The sequence below is a fragment of the Erinaceus europaeus genome, chromosome 17 (genome assembly GCF_950295315.1).
Source record: "Erinaceus europaeus chromosome 17, mEriEur2.1, whole genome shotgun sequence".
Taxonomy (NCBI): domain Eukaryota; kingdom Metazoa; phylum Chordata; class Mammalia; order Eulipotyphla; family Erinaceidae; genus Erinaceus; species Erinaceus europaeus.
Window position 1 is genome coordinate 11361883 of NC_080178.1, and position 20244 is coordinate 11382126.

The following is a 20244-nucleotide window of genomic DNA, read 5'->3' on the forward strand; positions in this document are numbered from 1 at the left end:
AAACAAAACCAAGGCTGGCGCAGAAGATTCGGGGCAGTAAAAGCACATGATTGGGGAGTCGGGCGGTAGCGCAGCGGGTTAAGCGCAGGTGGCGCAAAGCACAAGGACCGGCATAAGGATCCCGGTTCAAACCGCGGCTCCCCACCTGCAGGGGAGTCGCTTCACAGGCGGTGAAGCAGGTCTGCAGGTGTCTATCTTTCTCTCCTCCTCTCTGTCTTCCCCTCCTCTCTCCATTTCTCTCTGTCCTATCCAACAATGACAACAACAATAATAACTACAACAACAATAAAACAACAAGGGCAACAAAAGGGAATAAATAAATTAAATAAATATTTTTTTAAAAAAGCACATGATTTACAAATGCGAGACCCCAGATTTAAGTTCTGACACTGCATGAGCCGGAGTAGTGCTGTTGGGGTCCTCTCCCATAAACAATAAGAAAATAAGGAGGCCAGCTGAGCGAACAGGTCGCGGTGCACAGCAGCCCAGGTTCAAGGCCCTGCTCCCCACCTGCAGGGGAAACGCTTCACAAGCCATAACACAGGAACAGGTCTTGTCTTTCTCTCTTCCTCTCTATCTCCACCTCCCCTCTCAGTCTCTATCTCCTCCTCTGTCCTATCAAATAAAACACAAATAAAAGGAAGAAGTGGCCACCAGGAGTAATGGATTCATAGTACCGGCACCAATCCCCAACACAACCCTGGCGGCAGAAAAAAAAGAATAAATAATAAATAAATATTTAGAAGAATACGGAATTCCCCATCTCCACCCCAAGACAGGTTCTTGGGAAATTTTACCTTTTGTGAGTTTGTGAAAAGAGAGAAGTTCACCAAGGGTCTGGGACATCAAGACAGAAGACATCACCTGACAGAGAGAAGAAGAGGAAGTTTCCAAAAAGGAGAGGCAAGGGCATTTGGTGCCCAGAGATGGCCCGGGGAAAGAATAAATAACCAGCAAGATCAGTTTCGTGGTGGGCAGGTAGCTCAGCTGGACAGCACAGGACTTGCACACATCAGGCCCCAGGTTTGATTCCCAGTACTGCATACACCAGAAAGATGCTCTGGCCTCAGCCACACACAAAGGAAAGAAGAAAGAAAGAAAGAAAGAAAGAAAGAAAGAAAGAAAGAAAGAAAGAAAGAAAGGGAGAGAGGAAAGGAGGAAGGGAGGAAGGGGAAGGAAGGAAGGAAGGAAAGGAAAGAAAAGAAAAGAAAAGAAAAGAAAAGAAAAGAAAAGAAAAGAAAAGAAAAGAAGAAATTGGCCGCCTGGAAAGTGGTGCGGTGGATAAAGCACTGGACTCTGAAACATGAGATCCTATGTTTGATCCCCAGTGTCCCATGTGACCGATGTGCATATCTCTCATGTTAATAAATAATAAATATTTTTAAATGAATAAATTGGCCAGTGAGATGCTCATATGATAGGTCACCTGCTCTGTCAGGCACACAGCCCAGGTGTTACACCTGGGGCACTTCCACATGGAATTACTGAAACACTTGGGCGGATGACCTAGTCTCTCTCTCTCTTTCCCCATCTCTCTCTTTTTATTATTATTTTATTTTTTTTATGTTTTGCCTCCAGGGTTTTCACTGGGGCTCAGTGCCAGCACTATGAATCCATTTGGCTCCTGGTGGCCAATTTTCCATTTTATTGGATAGGACAGAGAGAAATTGAAAGAGGAGGGGCAGATAGAGATGGATAAAGAGAGCTAGACACCTGCAGACCTGCTTCACTGCAGGTGGGAGACGGGGGCTTGAACTGGGATCCTTGTGCAGGTTCTTGTGCTTAATATCATGTGCACTTAACTGGGCAGGGACACTGCTGTCTCACTGCCCACCCTCCCCACCCCCCAACTCCTTCTTTCTTTTCTTTTTTTTTTTTTTTTTTACTGGAGCACTGATTATCTCTGACTTATGGTGGTGTGAGGGACTGAACCTGTGACTTCAGAGTCTCAGGCTTTAGAGTCTCTTTGCATAACCATTATGCTATCTATCCCCATGCCCCATCTCTCTCCTTTTTTAAAATATTTATTTATTCTCTTTTGTTGCCCTTGTTGTTTTATTGTTGTAGTTATTATTGATATTGTTGTTGTTGGATAGGACAGAGAGAAATGGAGAGAGGAGGGAAGACAGAGAGGGGGAGAGAAAGATAGACACCTGCAGACCTGCTTCACCGCCTGTGAAGTGACTCCCCAGCAGGTGGGGAGCCGGGAGCTTGAACCCGGATCCTTCCGGGTCCTTACGCTTTGCGCCACGTGCGCTTAATCTGCTGCACTACCACCCGACTCCCCATCTCTCTCCTTCTATCTGAAAAAGCTGATCCAGAGTGGTGAGGATTAGGCCATCTGAATTAACAAAAAACTAAATAAATACAGCAATAAATAAATCTTTGTATCTTTATCTTATATTTAATAAATAAGTGTTTTTCGGGAGTCGGGCGGTAGCACAGCGGGTTAAGTGCAGTTGGCGCAAAGCGCAAGGACCAGCCTAAGGATCCGGGTTTGAGCCCCAGGCTCCCCACCTGCAGGGGAGTCTCTTCACAAGCTGTGAAGCAGGTCTGCAGGTGTCTATCTTTCTCTCCCCCTCTCTCCATTTCTCTCTGTCCTATCCAACATCGACGACATCAATAGCAACAATAACTACAACAATAAAACAACAAGGACAACAAAAGGGAATAAATATATATTTTTAAAAAAAAAAAAAAAGGTAACCAGCGCAGCCCAGGAGGCAGTGCAGTGGCTACAGCTTTGGATTTGGAAGCATGAGTCCTGAGTTTGGTCCCCAGTATTGCATGTGCCAAAGTGGTTGATGCTCAGATCCTCTCCCTCTCTCTCTCTCAACCTCTCTCTCTCTCTCTCTCTCTCTCTCTCTCCTCTCTCTCTCTCTCTCTCTGGTTGATGCTCAGATCCTCTCCCTCTCTCTCTCTCAATCTCTCTCTCTCTCTCTCTCAATCTCTCTCTGTCCAATAAATAAGGTCAATTTATTGTTATACTTTATGTATTATTTACCAGATAGAGACAGAAAGAAATCAAGAGGGAAGGGGAGACAGAGAAAGACAGAGAGACACCTGCAGCCCTACTTCACCACTCATGAAATCTCCCCCAGCAGTCGGAGACCAGAGGCTTGAACCCAGGTCCTTGAGCATTATAATATGTGCACTCAACTGGGTGTGCCACCACACAGCCCCAGTCAATGTTTTTAAAAGACAAGAAGCCTATGCTTCAGGACCCCTGAAGGATTAACCCAGGGGAGACAAGGCATCTCCGGATGCTGGGATTGGTAGGGTTCCCACAGGGAGGGGTTTCCCCCAGGAGCGGAGAAGGGAAACAGCTCTGGTGATGGGCGAGCACTGTCCTGTCAAGCTAACAGGCTCAATGAAAGTCTCACTACAGAAAGAGTAGCCCCATCAGTATGTTCTGTGAAGACTCCTGATTTTTATTTATTTATTTCTTGCAATGCTCTCAAAACAACAACAACAAAATTCCATTGTTAGCAAAATGAAAACTTGAGTCCCAGCCCCACCCCAGCCTCCTCTGAGCCTGGCTTTGCCCAGCCTGCGGCTGCCTCTTCCTCACTGTCCTCCATGTGGGCGGCTCCCCTCCTCTGGGAAGCCCCAGAAAGCATTACATTACTTTAGAGGGTGGAAAACTGTTTTATTCTTTTTTTATTATTATCATTATTTCTGAGTTCCAAAAGAGAGAGAGAGAGATCTTCGGCTGGAAGGAGATACCAACCCTTTAATTCTAAACCTCTGGCTGCGCCCCACCCTGAGCTCTGCATTTCATAAACACTATGTTACAAACATGTGAATGTTCCACAGTAGAGCCACACAAAGGGGCCCTTGAGAATCCTTCTGATGGAGTCAATAATTCTTCTGGAGTAAGTGCATTTTCAAAAAGTTAAAAGGAGCAAAGAACTTGGATTCTTAGGCCAGGGAGAGGGAGGGGTTACACACACACACACACACACACACACACACACACACACACACGTCCTGAGCCAGCTTTTTCTAGAGCTGTGACTTCCGGTCCAGCTAGGCCTGGTCATCCGTGGCCACTTCCAATAGCTTTATCTCTGAACAGACTGAGGGTGTCATTATTGCAATTAGAATGATTTGAGCACCTACTATGTTCTCTCACCTGGGTTTGCGGTGGAGGCTGAACCGGCTGTGGCCGGGCTGGTGGCTTCTTGGGGATGATTCACATCTTTAGTTTCCAGTGCTGCTGGCTGTGGTGTGTCCTAACAAGGACAAAGATTATTACAGGGTCACTCATCAGATCAGCCCATCAATCAACATCTCTCACATGCCTGTTGTGGGTCTAGGGAAAAGACGGAGGTCACACCCTCACCACCAGCACCCGTTCATTCTACCCCCACCCTAACCCCACCCACCATTGGAAGCTCAGTCTTAGAGAATGCAGAAGAGTCTTAAGAAGAGAGCTGACCACAGGTGGGACAGATTTAAGAAACAAAGGGGGGCAGGCAGCGGCGCTCCCATTTAAGCATACGTATTACCAAGTTCAAAGACCAAGGTTTGAGCCCCCACTCCCCACTCACAGGGGAGATGCTTCATAGGTGGTGAAGCAGGTCTGCAGGTGTCTATGTTTCTCTTCCTCTCTCTATCTCTCCTCCCTTCTCAATTTCTCTCTGTCCTATCGAATTAAAAAGAAAGGAAAGAGAGGGAATAAGGAAGGAAGGAAAGAAGGAAGAAAGGGAGAGAGGGAGGGAAGAAGACAAGGTAGGGGAGAAATTGGGGGAAAATAATGGCTGCTGAGTGGTCCGGGAGGTGGCACAGTGATAAGGCTTTGGACTCTCAAGCATGAGGTCCCGAGTTCGATCCCCAGCAGCACATGTGCCAGAGTGATGTCTGGTTCTTTCTCTCTCCTAGCTTTCTCATAAATAAATTTTTAAAAATCTTTAAAAAAAAAAAGGCTGCCGAAAGTAGTGGATAGGTAGTGTCAACACCAAGCCCCCACAATAACCCTGGTGGCAATAGTAATAATAATAATAACAACAACACAAAGGGAAATATAGGTCAAAACATTAATATAAACCACGACAGATTTTTTTTCTTTTGTTATTTTTTTAAACCAGAACACTGCTCAGCTCTGGTTTATGGTAGTACAGGGGATTGAACCTGGGATTTTGGTGCCTCAGGCATGAAAGTCTTCACAACCGTTATGCTAGCTCCCCCTACCCAAGCAGATCCAAAAACTCAAATTGGGCGAGTTGAGAGGGAGACTGAGGCCGCAAATACTCTATGGTAGATCCAGGAAGATGACAAACAGGCGGAGGGAGGTGTGAAACTGTAACCCTGTGACAATAGTCTTATATCTCAACATTTTCCCCAATGAATAATAAAAGAACAAGAAGAACTTTCATGCTTGAGGTCCCAGAGGTCCCAGGTTCAACCCCCCACAACACCCTAAAGCATAACTGAACAGTGCTTTGGTAAAAAAAAATAATAATAATAAGTAATAAATAAATAATAACTATAATGAAAGGAAGAAGAAGAAAGTTCACGTAAAGCATCCTGTGACCATCCAGGGAACCAGGTACAAAGGGAAGAATGATGTCATCACAGGTTCAGCACCCAGACCCTGCTCTGCAGAGTTTTCAGTGGGAGACGGAGAGAAGGTATAACACAAAAATAAAAAATAAATAAATAAGTTGCTGAGTAGGAATGTAGGCACAAGGAGGCTGTGAGCGGCTGTCTGCTGATCATCCTCTGCCTGTCCGTCACTCACACAGTAATCTCCAGTCCAAGGACCCACAACATCTAAGTGGGTGGAGGGGAGGAGAGGGGAGGGGGCCCCTTCAGGAAGGAAATCCCACCTGACTATGGGACACCCCCTCCCATAAATGCCACGGTTTTGTCTGGCAGCAACATGAAAATCACTTCAATCACAAATTGTTTTCCTATTTATGTTTAATATTATTTATTTATTATTGGATAGAGACAAAGAGAAATTGAGAGGGAAGGGGGAGACAGAGAGGGAGAGAGTCAGAGAGAAACCTGCAACCCTGCTTCACCACTTATGAAGCTTCTTCCCCTCTGCAGGAGGGGGACCAAGGGCTTGAACCTGGGTCCTTGCTCACTGTAACGTGTGAACTTAACCAGGCGCACCACCACCTGGCCCCCTACGAATTTCTTTTCAAAGATTTGCTCAAGGTGAGCATCACCCGAAGAAATTTCTCTGGCTGATGAGAAATGAATGTGGAAGTTGAGTTACTGGATCTGAACTTCAGATCAGTGTGTCTCCTCACACATACATCCTTCTTATTAATAGACGATCTTCCCTGTCCCAAGCTTTCAGAGGTTGGAAGGGCACTTCAGCTTTCCTCCACCATGAGTGACATGTAAGTCCTTCATTGGACTGTCTTGAAGACAAGGACCATGGCTTTTTTTTATGTTTATTTATTTATTTATTCCCTTTTGTTGCCTTGTTGTTGTTTTGTTGTTGTTGATGATGATGATCACACAGTAATCTCCAACCAAAAGACCCGCAACATCTAAGTGGGTGGAGGGGAGGGGAGGGGAGGGAAGGGGGCTCCTTCAGGAAGGAAATCCCACCTGACTATGGGACACCCCCCTCCCATAAATTCCACGGTTTTGGATAGGACAGAGAGAAATGGAGAGAGGAGGGGAAGACAGAGAGGAGAAGAGAAAGACATCTGCAGACCTGCTTCACCGCTTGTGAAGCGACTCCCCTGCAGGTGGGGAGCCGGGGGCTCGAACTGGAATCCTTATGCCAGTCTGTTCCTGCTTTTAAAGCTTAGTACAGTGCCCCTGACGCTCTGAAAATATTTGTGGCTTGTACCGATGAATTATGAAGGAAGGGAGGAAAGAAAAAAATTCTTCCGACTGTGCAATACTTGCATTTCCTTGGCCCCCAGCAGCATGAGGACTTGTCAGGCTTTCTAAACCACACAGCATTGTATCCCTCTTCACTATTCTCAGAAAACAATTTTTTCTAAAAGTTCTGATAGATTAGTCAGGTGTGGATTCCTTTACAGAAACAAGCTTGCCTTTTCGGGAAAGAGTTTGGTAGAATAACTAAGCATCCAATAACTCTTCTTTCTATTTCAATCTTTTCAGGTTTCAATTAGTACATGAAACTCAGAATAAATCCAAATAACCACAGAAGAAAGGAATGTTTTTTTATTTCAGAAACAGTTGAATAATAATGACAAACACATCAGCACTTTACATGTGCCAAGTATTGTTTTAACTTGTCTATTAACTCCTTAGAGCAACTCAATTATTCCATCCTACGCCGGAGAAACAGAACACTGAAAACTTAGGTAACTTGTCCAATATCATACAGCTAGAAGTTGGCACAGTTAGGACCTCTGGTCATGAGCCTACACTGAGAATTGTTAAACTACCCACTCTTTTATTTTGCAACGTGTGTTAAAAATGTAAATGAAAGAAAAACAATCTGATAGAAATTAGTAGACTAGAAGTCGGGCAGTAAAGCAGCGGGTTAAGCGCACGTGGTGCAAAGCGCAAGGACTGGCGGAAGGGTCCCGGTTCCAGCCCCCATTCCCCAACTTCAGGGAAGTCGCTCCACAAGTGGTGAAGCAGGTCTGCAGGTGTCTTTCTCTCCCCCTCTCTGTCTTCCCCTCCTCTCTCCATTTCTCTCTGTTCTATCCAACAACAATGACATTAATAATGACTACAACAATAAAAAGCAGCAAGGGCAACAAAAGGGGATAAATAAATAAATAATTTTAAAAAAGAAATTAGGGGAGTCAGGCAGTAGCGCAGCGAGTTAAGCGCAGGTGGCGCAAAGCGCAAGGACCGGCGTAAGAATCCCGGTTCAAGACCCTGGCTCCCCACCTGCAGGGGGGTCGCTTCACAGGTTGGTGAAGCAGGTCTGCAGATGTCTCTCTTTCCACCTCTCTGTCTTCCCCTCCTCTCTCCATTTCTCTCTGTCCTAACAATGACGACATCAATAACAACAATAATAATAACTACAACAATGAAAAACAACAAGGGCAACAAAAGGGAAAAATAAATAAATATAAAAATTAAAAATTGAAAAAAAAGAAATTAGTAGACTATACAAAAGAAGAAGTTATCCAATTCAGGATATACTTATCTAGATACATGGATTGTCTCACAGTGTCTTGTCATTTGTGACCAAAACTAGAGTGATTTAGAAATAAGAAGAGTATAGGTGGGGATATAGCATAATGGTTATGCAAAGAGACTTTCATGCCTGAGGCTGTCAAGTCAGGTTCCATCCCCCACACCGCCATAAGCCAGAGCTGAGCAGTGCTCTGGTAAAATAAAATAAAATAAAATAAAATAAAATAAAATAAAAATTACATCCATTAAAAAGAAATAAGAAGAGTAGTGATCTGGGAGTTGGTGCAGTGGATAAAGTATTGGACTCTCAAGTATGAGGTCCTGAGTTCAATCCCCTGCAGCACATGTGCCAGAGCGATGTCTGGTTCTTTCTCTGTCTCCTATCTTTCTCAATAGTTAATTAATTAATTTTTTAAAAGTAATATCAAGAGTACAGGGGATGGGTGGTGGTGTACCTGGTTAAGCACACACATTATAGTATCCAAGCACACAGGTTCGAGCCCCCAGTCCCCACTTGCAAGGGGAAAGCTTTACAAGGGGTGAAGCAGGTCTGCAGGTGTCTCTCTTTCTCTCTCCCTCTCTATCTCCCCTACCTTCTTGATTTCTGGCTGTCTCTATCCAATAAATAAAGATAATTTTTAAAAAAATAAAATGTTTTAAAAAAAGAAAAAGAATAAGAAGCTACTAGACTGGATAAAAGACTAGGGTATGAGTTTAGTTCCAAATCTCTCTAGAAACAAGTATCATCTAGCAGATGGCTTTCTGATACAAATATGAAATTAATCCAAAGCCCATCTAAACAAACCAATCTGTTTTAAACTCGTATGTTCCCACTGTACACCTCAAGAGTCATTATTAAACCCAGCCACACTGAGCTGTGATTCAGGTTTAGTCACTATAGAGAAATATTAAGGCCCTAAGCTCTATCTTGTTAATAACTTAATACCCACAACTAGTAAAACTGGGTCGTTTCACAGCCACCAGTTTGAGTTCTCCTGAGAACAAAGGTTGGAGAAAAACAGAAGTACAGCGGGTTAAGCGCACGTGGCGCAAAGCGCAAGGACCGACGTAAGGATCCCGGTTCAAGCCCCTGGCTCCCCACCTGCAGAGGAGTCACTTCATAGGCGGTGAAGCAGGTCTGCAGGTGTCTGTCTTTCTCTCCCCCTCTCTGTCTTCCCCTCCTCTCTCCATTTCTCTCTGTCCTATCCAACAATGATGACGACAATATCAATAACTACAACGATATAAAACAACAAGGGCAACAAGGGAAAATAAATATTTTAGAAAAATTAAATAGAAGACAGAACATATACTAAGGCAGAGATGGAGAAGAGACAACTCCTTAAAAATAGACCAGGTGGGTTTTTGTTTTGTTTTGTTTACTTTTTCAAACTTTTCCTTTCAAAAAGCATTTCCCTCAGGAAAACATTGGGGCTTGGTGACATACTAGAAAAAGATTAAGTCAGTACCCAGTTCATGACTTAGCTTCATGTCCCTATAGACAATTCTGATAGGATCAAAACCAAGCAAAGGGCAACATCAGCAACTGTGTTCTGAGCTGATTAAAGGTGAAGCCCAGAGGCCTGGACCCAGCACGACCCACAATCAGGGACTGGACAGCCAGGCATCGTTATTCCTGGCCCTGGCCACTGTGTGGCAGGAAAGGACATGGAGGAAGGGCAGGCCGTGGCACCAAAGAACTCCCGTCACTCCCGTCACTCCGGTGAGGAAAACCAGAATAAAAGGAAAACCGTTCCCCCAAGCCTCAGACTGCTGTGTTGTGTCTAAAGATTATGATTAAATATGCAGAGGAGATTGTCCCATAACTATTCCTATCCCTATGGTTACAGACCTGGCTCCTTACCCACACCATGGGAAATAGTTACTGAGTAGCAGGGCATGTTACATTGTATCATGACTATATTGGTGATTCTTGTACTGATGTGACTCACTCCCACACTCTCCTGGCCAAGAAGACTTGAGTTGAGATTTTTATTCCAACAATGAGATCATGTTGATGTTGTTGTTGTCTTTACCAAGAGATTGGTGTAAATAAATAAGATCAATAAGGGTATGAAGAAACCAAGAATGCCTACACCCAGAAGGAAGACAATACGTGGATACAGATTTGGAGGAAGTGGATCTGCCCTATTAGACTGTCTAACTGTTCACCAGGCTGATGATTCAGCAGGTAGAGAGCAGGACTTGTATGCAAGAGGACCCAGGTTCAATACCCAGCACCATATACCAGAGTAAAGTGTTGGTGACCTAATCTAGTCTTGGTTTCTCTCTCTCTCTCTCTCTCTCTCTCTCTCTCTCTCTCTTTCTCTCTGTGTATGTATATGTGTATCAATATATATAAATACATATTTTTTTAAATTGGAAAGCTGTGCAGTGGTATTGCTTACCTACTCTCAGTTCACTTTCTAACACCACAAATAATAATAATACAGAACTAGGCAGTTAGAAGTGACTTGAAAGAGACCTAATAGGAAGAAGTGGAGCTGGGAAAAAGGGAACCCCTTCAAAAAACTACAGTATACCCCTAACACTGACACAATGACACCCCTGCAGGTACAGCTGAATTCTGTAGTTGGCCAGAGAGAGAAAGCACACAATCTGAGGTGAGAAGGTGAAGGGCATCCTGTACCCCAGCTCAGCCTGCACTGACACAAGGGTGAGGGCTGCCACTGCAACACGTAAAGGGGTGACTCAGTCACAGTGAAATTGCAGACATCCTGGATGAGCCAGTGGGGAAGCCATTTCAGCCTTAGGTGGCCTTTCCAGATCACACCTTTACAGGCACCTGGCTGCTCACTGGAGCCCCGCCCAGCCAGCTCCCCTGCAATGCCGGTTCACACGGGTGCGGGGCCAGGGGCCAGAGGTAATCTGATTGGCCTGGAGACTGTTTGCTAAGGAAGACTGGCTTTTTAATGATCAGGGTCAAGTTTGAACCTGTTCCTCCCAAACCTACGTGCTGTCCCTCAGACAACCCTCCGTGAGACATACAGGGCGTGGTGAACCACTGCTCTGGTGACTGAAAAAAAAAAAAAAATCTCCAGGTGGGCTTCAAATTGCCAGGTGCTGTTAACAGCCATTCTAGAAATGTAGCTATAGAACCATCTCTAGTGGTCCGGGAGGTGGCATAGTGGCTAAGGCATAGGACTCTCAAGCATGAGGTCCTGAGTTCAATCCCGGCAGCACATGTACCAGAGTGTCTGGTTCTTCCTCTCTCTCCTCTTTCTCATTAATAAATAAATAAAATCTCTAAAGAAGAAGAAGGAGAAGGAGGAGGAGGAGGAGGAGGAGAAGGAGAAGAAGGAGAAGAAAAGGAAGGAGCCATCTCTAGCCACGCAGGAGGCTCTGGCCCAGTAGTCGCACATGGATAGAGCCAAGGGAACCCCCATGAATGATGGAGCAGAGCTCTGGTCGCTCTTTCTCATAACACGAAATAAATTTGGGTCAAGGAACTGGCTCATCAGTACTATGCATGCACAATATTTTTTTTAATATTTATTTATTTTCCCTTTTTGTTGCTCTTGTTTTTTATCATTGTTGTAGTTATTGTTGTTGTTACTGCTGTTGTTGTTGTTAGATAGGACAGAGACACTGTTGTTAGATAGGACACAGAGAAATGGAGAGAGGAGGGAGAGAGAAAGATAGACACCTGCAGACCTGCTTCACCGCCTGTGAAGCGACTCCCCTGCAGGTGGGGAGCCGGGGGCTCGAACCAGGATCCTTATGCTGGTCCTTGTGCTTTGCGCCACGTGCACTTAACCAGCTGCGCTACCGCCCGACTCCCACAGTTTCTTTTTTAACTTAATTAGAATGGAAGGCAAAGGGTGCCGGGCAGTGGCACAGCTGTCTAAGCATACAAGGCGCGAAGTTCAAGGACCCGTGCAAGGATCGTGGTTCGAGCCCCCGGCTCCCCACCTGCGGGGGGGGGGGGGGGGGGGCGCTTCGCAAACTTTGAAGCAGGTCTGCAGGTATCTATCTTTCTCTTTCCCCTCTCTGTCTTCCCCTCCAAGCTTTGAAGCAGGTCTGCGGGTATCTATCTTTCTCTTTCCCCTCTCTGTCTTCCCCTCCTCTCTCGATTTCTCTCTGTCCTGTCCAACAAGGACAGCAATAACAACAACAATAATAATAACAACAATGATAAACAACAAGGGCAAAAAAAAGGGAAAAAAAATAGCCTCCAATAGCAGTGGATTCATAGTGCAGGCACTTAGGTGGAGGTAGATAGCATAATGGTTATGCAAAAAGACTCTCATGCCTAAAGCTCTGAAGTCCCAAGTTCAGTCCCCTGCACCACCATAAGCTAGAGCTGAACAGTGCTCTGGTGTTTCTCTGTGTCTTTCTCTTCATCTCACTCAAAAATAAAAAATAAATAAAATACATAGTGCAGGCACTGAGCCCCAGCAATAACCCTGGAGGCAAGAAAAAAAAAAAAAAAGAATGAAAGGCAAAAAAGGGGGAGGAGGAGGGGAAGTAGATAGCAAAATGCTTATGCAAAAGGACTCTCATGCCTGAAGCTCCAGGGTACCACTTTCCATCCCCAGCACCTTAAACCTGAGCTGAGCAGTGCTCTGGTAAAAAAAAAAGGCTGAACACATATGTTACAATGCACAAGGACCCAGGTTTGAGCCCCTAGTCCCCACCTGCAAGGGGAAAGCTTCCAAGTGGTGAAGCAGGGCTGCAGGTGTTTCTCTCTGTCTCTATCCCTCTCTATCTCCCCCTTCCCTCTCAATTTCTGGTTGTCTCTACCTAATAAATAAATAAAGATAATAAACAATGTTTAATAAAGAAATTCTATTATTAAAAAGGGGGGATGAAGATACTTTTTTTCTTTTTGACTCCTTTACTAAAACAGAACATAGAAAACAAACCAAGATGATAATAATAATAATAATAATAATAATAATACAAAGCCCACTGAGGCAATGAGAATTTCATCAAAAAAGTATTTTTTTAATTAATAAAATTTAAAAGTATCCACTGGGATGGTGGGAGGTGGCACAGTGGATAAAGTATTGGACCTGCAAGCCCCAGTGATAACCAGGGAAGCAAAAAAAAAAAAAAAAGATTTCATGGTCCGGAAGGTGGCGCAGTGGATAAGGCTTTGGACTCTAAAGCATGAGGTCCCAAGTTCAATCACTGGCAGCACATGTACCAGAGTGACATCTGGTTCTTTCTCTCTCTCTTATCATTTCTCATGAATAAATAAATAAACTCTTTAAAAAAGAGAGAGATTTATATGATACAACAAATCCTAACAATGGGATTTTCAAAGTTAACCCAGTAGCTAAATAATTTGGTTATAGCAATAACTATTTATTGCCAGGGCCGGGTGGTTGCGCACCTGGTTGAGAACACGTATTACAATGCACAAGGACCTGAGTTCAAGCCCCCGTCCCCATCTGCAGGGGGAAAGCTTCATGAGTGGTGAAGCAGGGCTGCAGGTGTCTCTCTGTCTCTCTCCCTCTCTATCACCCCCTTCCCTCTTGATTTCTGGTTGTCTCTATCCAATAAATAAATATAATTTTAAAATTTTAAATAATAAATATCTCTTGCCTTCTTAAACCCTAAGACAGCAGGAAATGTCCCCGTTCTCTATAAAGTTCATACATCTCCCAATCCTGGAACCTCTAGGGTGGGGCTCACTTTCCTGCATGCTTCTCTCGAGTTATACCAGCTGATGCTGCATCTGCTGATCCCAGCCTAATCAGTGCGACAAATACCACCTCAGCATGCTTCACTTCGGACTATGTCCAGAGACATCAGGTGTGGAATGTCAGCCCTTCATCTTCATTACTCTGCCATCAGGTTCCAGATGCTACCATGATGCCAACCTAAGTTCCCTGGGCAGAAACTCCACTAATGTGTCCTGGAGCCCCGCCCAGCTCCTATCTTGCTGTTTTGTTTTGTTTAGTTTTGCCTACAGGATTATTGCTGGGGCTCCAAATCCACTGCTCCTGGAGGCTTTTTCCTTTTGTTGCCCTTGTTGTTTATCATTGGTGTTATTATTGTTACTGCTATGTTGTTGTTGGATAGGACAAAGAAAAATCAAGAGAGGATGGGAAGACAGAGAGGGGGAGAGAAAGACAGACACCTGCAGATCTGCTTCACCTCTTGTGAAGTGACCCCCTGTAGGTGGGGAGCTGTGGCTTGAACTGGGATCCTTATGACGGTCCTTGAGCTTTGAGCCATATGCGCTTTACCTGCTGCACTACCACCCGCCCCCCCCCCATCTTGTTTATCTTAAGGAGCAATAAAACACTGATAAAAGGGGGTGGGGTGGTAGCGCAGTGGGAGTCGCTGAAGCGGTGAAGCAGGTCTGCGGGTGTCTATCTTTCTCTCTCCCTTTCTGTCTTCCCCTCCTCTCTCCATTTCTCTCTGTCCTATCCAACAACAACGACATCAATAACAACAATAATAATAACCACACAATGGTAAAAACAACCAGGGTAGCAAAAGGGAAAAAATGGCCTCTAGAAGCAGTGGATTTGTGGTGCTGGCACCGAGCCCTGGTAATAACCCTGGAGGCAAAAATAAAAATAAAAAAACACTGATACAAATACAGAAAACAAGCTGATAGAGAGACCAACACACTGCTTAGTTCTGGCTTAGTGTGGTTGCGCTGGGGGTTAAACCTGGGACCTCAGAGCCTCAAGCATGAGAGTTCTTTTGCAGAACCATTATGCTGTCTCCCCAGCCCTGTGTTTGTTTTTGCCTGAAGTATAGCCAAAGGCCTCAAAGCACAAGGAACATACACAATAATGGACAAAAGGGAAACTACAGCACGTGTGACTGAAGGGAAGGGTAGGAAGTTGTAAGACAGAGATAGGAGGTCTTATCAGGTTTCCACCCAGAGCCAGCTGCTGCCTTATCTGGCCCTATGCAGGAGACAAGACGGTGAACCAACAGGCTGCTCCCTCCTTCCCCGAGCCACTGGTAGAGGCAGAAATCAAAAGGGAAGGGGGCAGTAGAGAGGGAGAGAGAAAGAGAGAATCCTGCAACACTGCTTCACTTGCAAAGCTGTCCCCTTGCAAGTGGGGACCGGGGGCTCGAACCTGGGTGCTGGAGCATTGTAACATGTGCACTCAACCAGGTGTACCACCACCTGGCCCCACTCACTCTCTTACTATCGTTAAAAGATATATATATTTTTTAATTGGGTCATGGCAGGCAAGGGTGGACGTGGGAGGGCTCAGCAGTAGGGCATATGTTTGAGACGTAGTAGCTGGTTAAAAAAAAAAATTACAGTGAGTGTGGCCCCGGAGGTGGCACAGTGGATAAAGCATTGGACTCTCAAGCATGAGGTCCCGAGTTCAATGCCCGGCAGCACACGTACCAGAGTGAAGTCTAGTTCTTTCTCTCCTGTTTCATGAATAAATACATTTTTTTTTAATTACCGGGGGTCGGGCAGTGGTGCAGTGGGTTATGCGCATGTGGCGCAAAGTGCAAGGACCGGCGTAAGGATCCCGTTCAAGCCCCCGGCTCCCCACCTGCAGGGGAGTCGCTTCACAGGCGGTGAAACAGGTCTGCAGGTGTCTATCTTTCTCTCCCCCTCTCTGTCTTCCCCTCCTCTCTCCATTTCTCTCTGTCCTATCCAACAACGAACAACATCAACAATGGCAATAATAATAACCACAACGAGGCAACAACAACAAGGGCAACAAAAGAGGGAAAAAATGGCCTCCAGGAGCGGTGGATTCATGGTGCAGGCACCAAGCCCAGCAATAACCCTGGAAGAAAAAAAAATTACAGTGGAGCTGGGAGATCATTCACCCAGTAAGGAGGCATCTGCTTTGCCAAGGCCCTGGGCTTGGGAGCTCCACAGATGGTAGGATGGTGCTGTGATGTTTCTCTTCTCTTATGTCTAGCTCTGTCTCCCTAGCTTTCTCTTTTTCCTTTTCTTTTTTTAAAGTTTTACTTTATTTTATTTTGCCTCTAGGGCTATTGCTGGGGCTCAGTGCCTGCACTACAAATCCACAGCTCCTGGAGGCTATTTTTTTCCCTTTTGTTGCCCTTGTTTATCGTTGTCATTGTTGTTATTATTATTGTTGTTGTTGCTGTTGTTGTTGGATAGGACAGAGAGAAATAGAGAGAGAAAAGGAAGACAGAGAAGGGGAGAGAAAGACAGACACCTGCAGACCTGCTTCACCGCCTGTGAAGCGACCTCCCTGCAGGTGGGGAGCCGGGGGCTCGAACCGGGATCCTTATGCCGGTCTTTGTGCTTTACGCCACGTGCGCTTACCCACTGCGCTACCACCCAGCCCCCCTCTTTTCTTTTTTCATCTCTTGAGATTTAATGCTCCCAACTGACTTTCAGATAGAAAGAGTTAAGACAGAGGTGGCCAGGTGGTGGCACACCTGGTTAAGCGCACACATTACTGTGTACAGGACCCAGGTTCAAGACCCTGATCCCCACCTGCAGGGGGAAAGTTTCATAAGTGGTGAAGCAGGGCTGCAGGTGTCTGTCTCTCTCCCTCTCTACCTCTCCCTCCCTTCTCAATTTCTATCTGTCTATACCTAGTAATAAATAAAATAAGATAGTAAAACAGGGAAGCAGAGAACGAGGAGAAGACAGAACCAAAGTTCCCTTCAGTGCGGTGGGAGCCGGGCTTGAACTTGGATGGTGCACATGGCCAAGCAGTACGCGACACAAGTGAGTTATTTTGCTTTCTTTCTCTTTTCTTTCTCTTCTCTCTCTCCCCATCTTTCTCCCTTTCAAAACAATAAAGGGTTATACTGTTAAAGGAAATATTCTACTCCTTTTAATTTCAAGAGTAAAATAATGGGGTGTGGTCCACCACTCAGCAGCGACACTGCACATGCACGAAACTGTGGACTCATAACATACACAGACACTGCAAGAAAAAAAATTTTTTTAAGAGGGAGAATTCTTCTGAAGGCCTTGCGAAGAATGAACCAAATACCCACAGATACAAAACAGTCCAGTGCACCACCACAAGTCGGAGCAGCTCGAGCAGGAGACTCCCTGTGTTTTTTCCTGTGCTTCTCTTTCTGCCGCCAGAAATGCCCCATCAAAGGTTCTCGGTGATTACGTAACCAGAACATGGCAAGCACACTCCAGCCGACACACAGGATCCAACCATTTCCCCTTTGGAAAGCATCAATTACATGGAAGCCGGTGTTTGTAGAACAATGTAAGCTTTCTACCCCGCCCCCCAACCCCACGGGACTGCTGACACGGTCTGGAATCACCATCCAGTCGCGAGAAGTCTATTAACCTGACGTGTTTATTTCCCTTTGATAAACAGTAATGTGTAATTTCCCATTTTTAAGGACAATGATTCCTTCAAAGAAAGAGGAGTCACCAAAAACAGCATTTACAGGGAGCGGCTTCCAGCTCCATTAGAAAAATGCAGCTCGGGGGCTGGGTGATAGAGCAGCAGGTTAAGCGCACATGGCACAAAGCGCAAGGACCCACGTAAGGATCCCAGTTCGAGCCCCCAGCTCCCCACTTGCAGTGGGGTAGCTTCACAAGAGGTGAAGCTGGTCTGCAGGTGTCTTTCTCTCCCCCTCTCTGTCTTCCCCTCCTCTCTCCATTTCTCTCTGTCCTATCCAACAACAATGATGACAACAATAATAACCACAACAATAAAAACAAGGACAACAAAAAATAGGCCTTCAGGATCAGTGGATTCGTAGTGCAGGCACTGAGCCCCAGCAATAACCCTGGAGGCAAAAAAAAGAAAAAAAAATGCAGCTCAAAAAAATTTTTTTTAAATAATAGTACTTGAACTCCCTAGTTGTGAGTATTCATTTGGGTCTTAGATATGATTCAAGAGATGAGTAATGTCTGGAAAAAGTGGAGTGTTCAAGAATAGAAAAAGCAGAAAGAAGCGGAGGGTAGATAGCATAATGGTTATCAAACAGACTGTCATGCCTGAGGCTCCAGAGTCCCAGGTTCAATCCCCCACACCACCATAAGCCAGAGCTGAACAGTGCTCTGGATAAAAAATTAAAAAAAGAAAAAAGAAAGAAAGAAAGGGCAGAAATAAAAAATTAAAAAATAAATTAAAAGGCTTCCCCTCTCCCACCAGACCTGAAACCAGTGCTCAGCCTGCTGGGCACGTGACCAGGTGCCCACCTGGCATTCCACCCTCCCCAGGGCTGAATTCCTAGAATTTATTTTCTAGGAATCTAGACAGTCCACATGGGCTGCCTCCACTCTCTCACTTGACCTGCCTTATCTTTCTGAAGGGCCCACTTGAAATTCAAGTTGTGAGCACAACTTTGCACTCTGACACTAGTGGAAAATGCCCTGTCATTACTCTGCTGCCTGCTCACATTCCAACCTTCCCGCAGCCTGGCCACTGGACACGGGATGGGAGCCAGCGTGACAGCCATACACCCAGGGGACAGAAGAGGAATTGTCCCTTGCTGAGTCCAAGGAACAGAAGGAGGCATCTACCCTGGCTGACTGTCACCAAACACACCAGCAAGCCCATCACTCCCCACCCTGTCAGGGTCTGAAATAGTCACCTGGAGACATTCCTCCTGTGGGGCCCAGGACCCTCTTTTGAAAATAGAAATATTCGGGCCGGGTGGTGGTACACCTGGTTGAGCACACGTGTTACAGTGCACAAGGACCCAGGTTCGAGCCCCCAGTCCCCACCTGCAGGGGGAATGCTTTGCAAGAGTTGAAGCAGTATTACAGGTATCTCTCTGTCTCTCTGTCTCTCCTTCTCTGTCACCCCTTTCCCTCTTGATTTCTGGCTATCTCTATACAGTAAATAAAAAATAAATATAATAGAATAGAAATATTCTACTGGGGTAGATAGCATAATGGTTATGGAAAGAGACTCTCATGCCTGAAAAAAAGTTCCAAAGTCCCAGATTCAAACCCCTGCACAACCATAAACTAGAGCTGAGCAGTTCTACGGTAAAAAAAAAAAAATTCTATTTAAAATAAATTAAATATAAATATTCCTGAGCTAGGGAGATAGCATAATGATTATGTGAGAGTCTGAGGCACCAAAGGTCCCAGGTTCAATTTCCAACACCACCATAAGCCAGAGCTTAGCAGTGCTCTGGCTAAAATAATTAGTTAATATAAATAAATATTACAAAGGATTAATGCGACCCCCACTCTCCAGAGCTGCAGTCTCTGGAGCAATAATGGGCTGAAAGACTTTCAGTGCTGGGGCCTCAGGAAGGAGCTCTCAGGACCATGCCCTGGGAAGCAAGAAGCGACTTCCCCAGGACCCAGCCTCACCGGCCAGCATGGGACTCTTAACTACTGAATCCCGGAATTCTGCCTTGTAAGGGGTCTCAGAATCACCTTGTTTGGCAGTTCGAGAGAGGGGGCATGGCAAAAGGCGCTCCCTGGAGCCTGGGTCACCCATCTCCCTTGCCTCTTCTGCACTGCTTGTCTCTGGGGAATTATCCCCAGGAGCCTGACCACTCAAAGACTACAGTTATTAAGAAAGTCCTCTGACAATCTCATTAACGTGTCCCAGAACCTCACCTCTCCAGAGCCCTACTCCATTAGGGAAGAATAGAAACAGGCTGGGGGTATAGATGGACCTGCCATGTACAGCAGAGACGCAATTACAGAAGCCAGACCTTCCACTTTCTGCAACCCCTTAAAGAATTTTGGTCCATACTCCCAGAAAGGAGAAGAAATGTTAGGGGAAGATGACCAGATGACTCTGAACCCCAATTCCATCAGGACCCAGAGGGGAATGGAGGAAGGCACTTGGAAATAGTAGGTGTGACTTAGCAAGAGAAGGCAGGACCTTAGAAAAATGGACATACAGCTTTGATGGAGCTTGAAGAAATCATGCTAAGTGAAATAAGTCAGAAAAGAAAACACTAAGCAGAACCTGGACTGGAGTTGGTATATTGCACCAAAGTAAGACTCTGGGGTGTGTGTGTGGGGGGGGGGTAGTTAGGTCCTGGAACAGGATGGTAGAAGACATAGAGGGGGTTGTATTGTGTGGAAAAATGAGAAATGTTCTGCATGTACAAACTATTGTATTTACTATTTATTTAATTAAAACATTAATCCCAGGTGGGAGGGTGGGGGGTTGCAGGCGGTAGCACAGCGGGTTAAGTGCTCATGGCGCAAAGCTCAAGGACTGACGTAGGGATCCCAGTTCCAGCCCTGCCTGCCCACCTGCA

The 20244-nt window shown here is 45.4% G+C and overlaps 1 protein-coding gene across 4 annotated transcripts in view; it reads right to left on the reverse strand.

Moving 5' to 3' along the window:
* AHNAK (AHNAK nucleoprotein) overlaps positions 1–20244 on the reverse strand; it is a 164173-nt gene that overhangs the window by 86011 nt on the left and 57918 nt on the right. For all 4 annotated transcript variants that reach the window (XR_009545573.1, XM_060176326.1, XM_060176328.1 and 1 more), the window contains exon 5: positions 4136–4235. Coding sequence is in view for 3 of the 4 variants with exons in the window: in XM_060176326.1 (XP_060032309.1) it covers positions 4136–4235 (100 nt within the window). In the remaining variant the exon portion in view is untranslated. The remainder of the gene's footprint in view (positions 1–4135; positions 4236–20244) is intronic.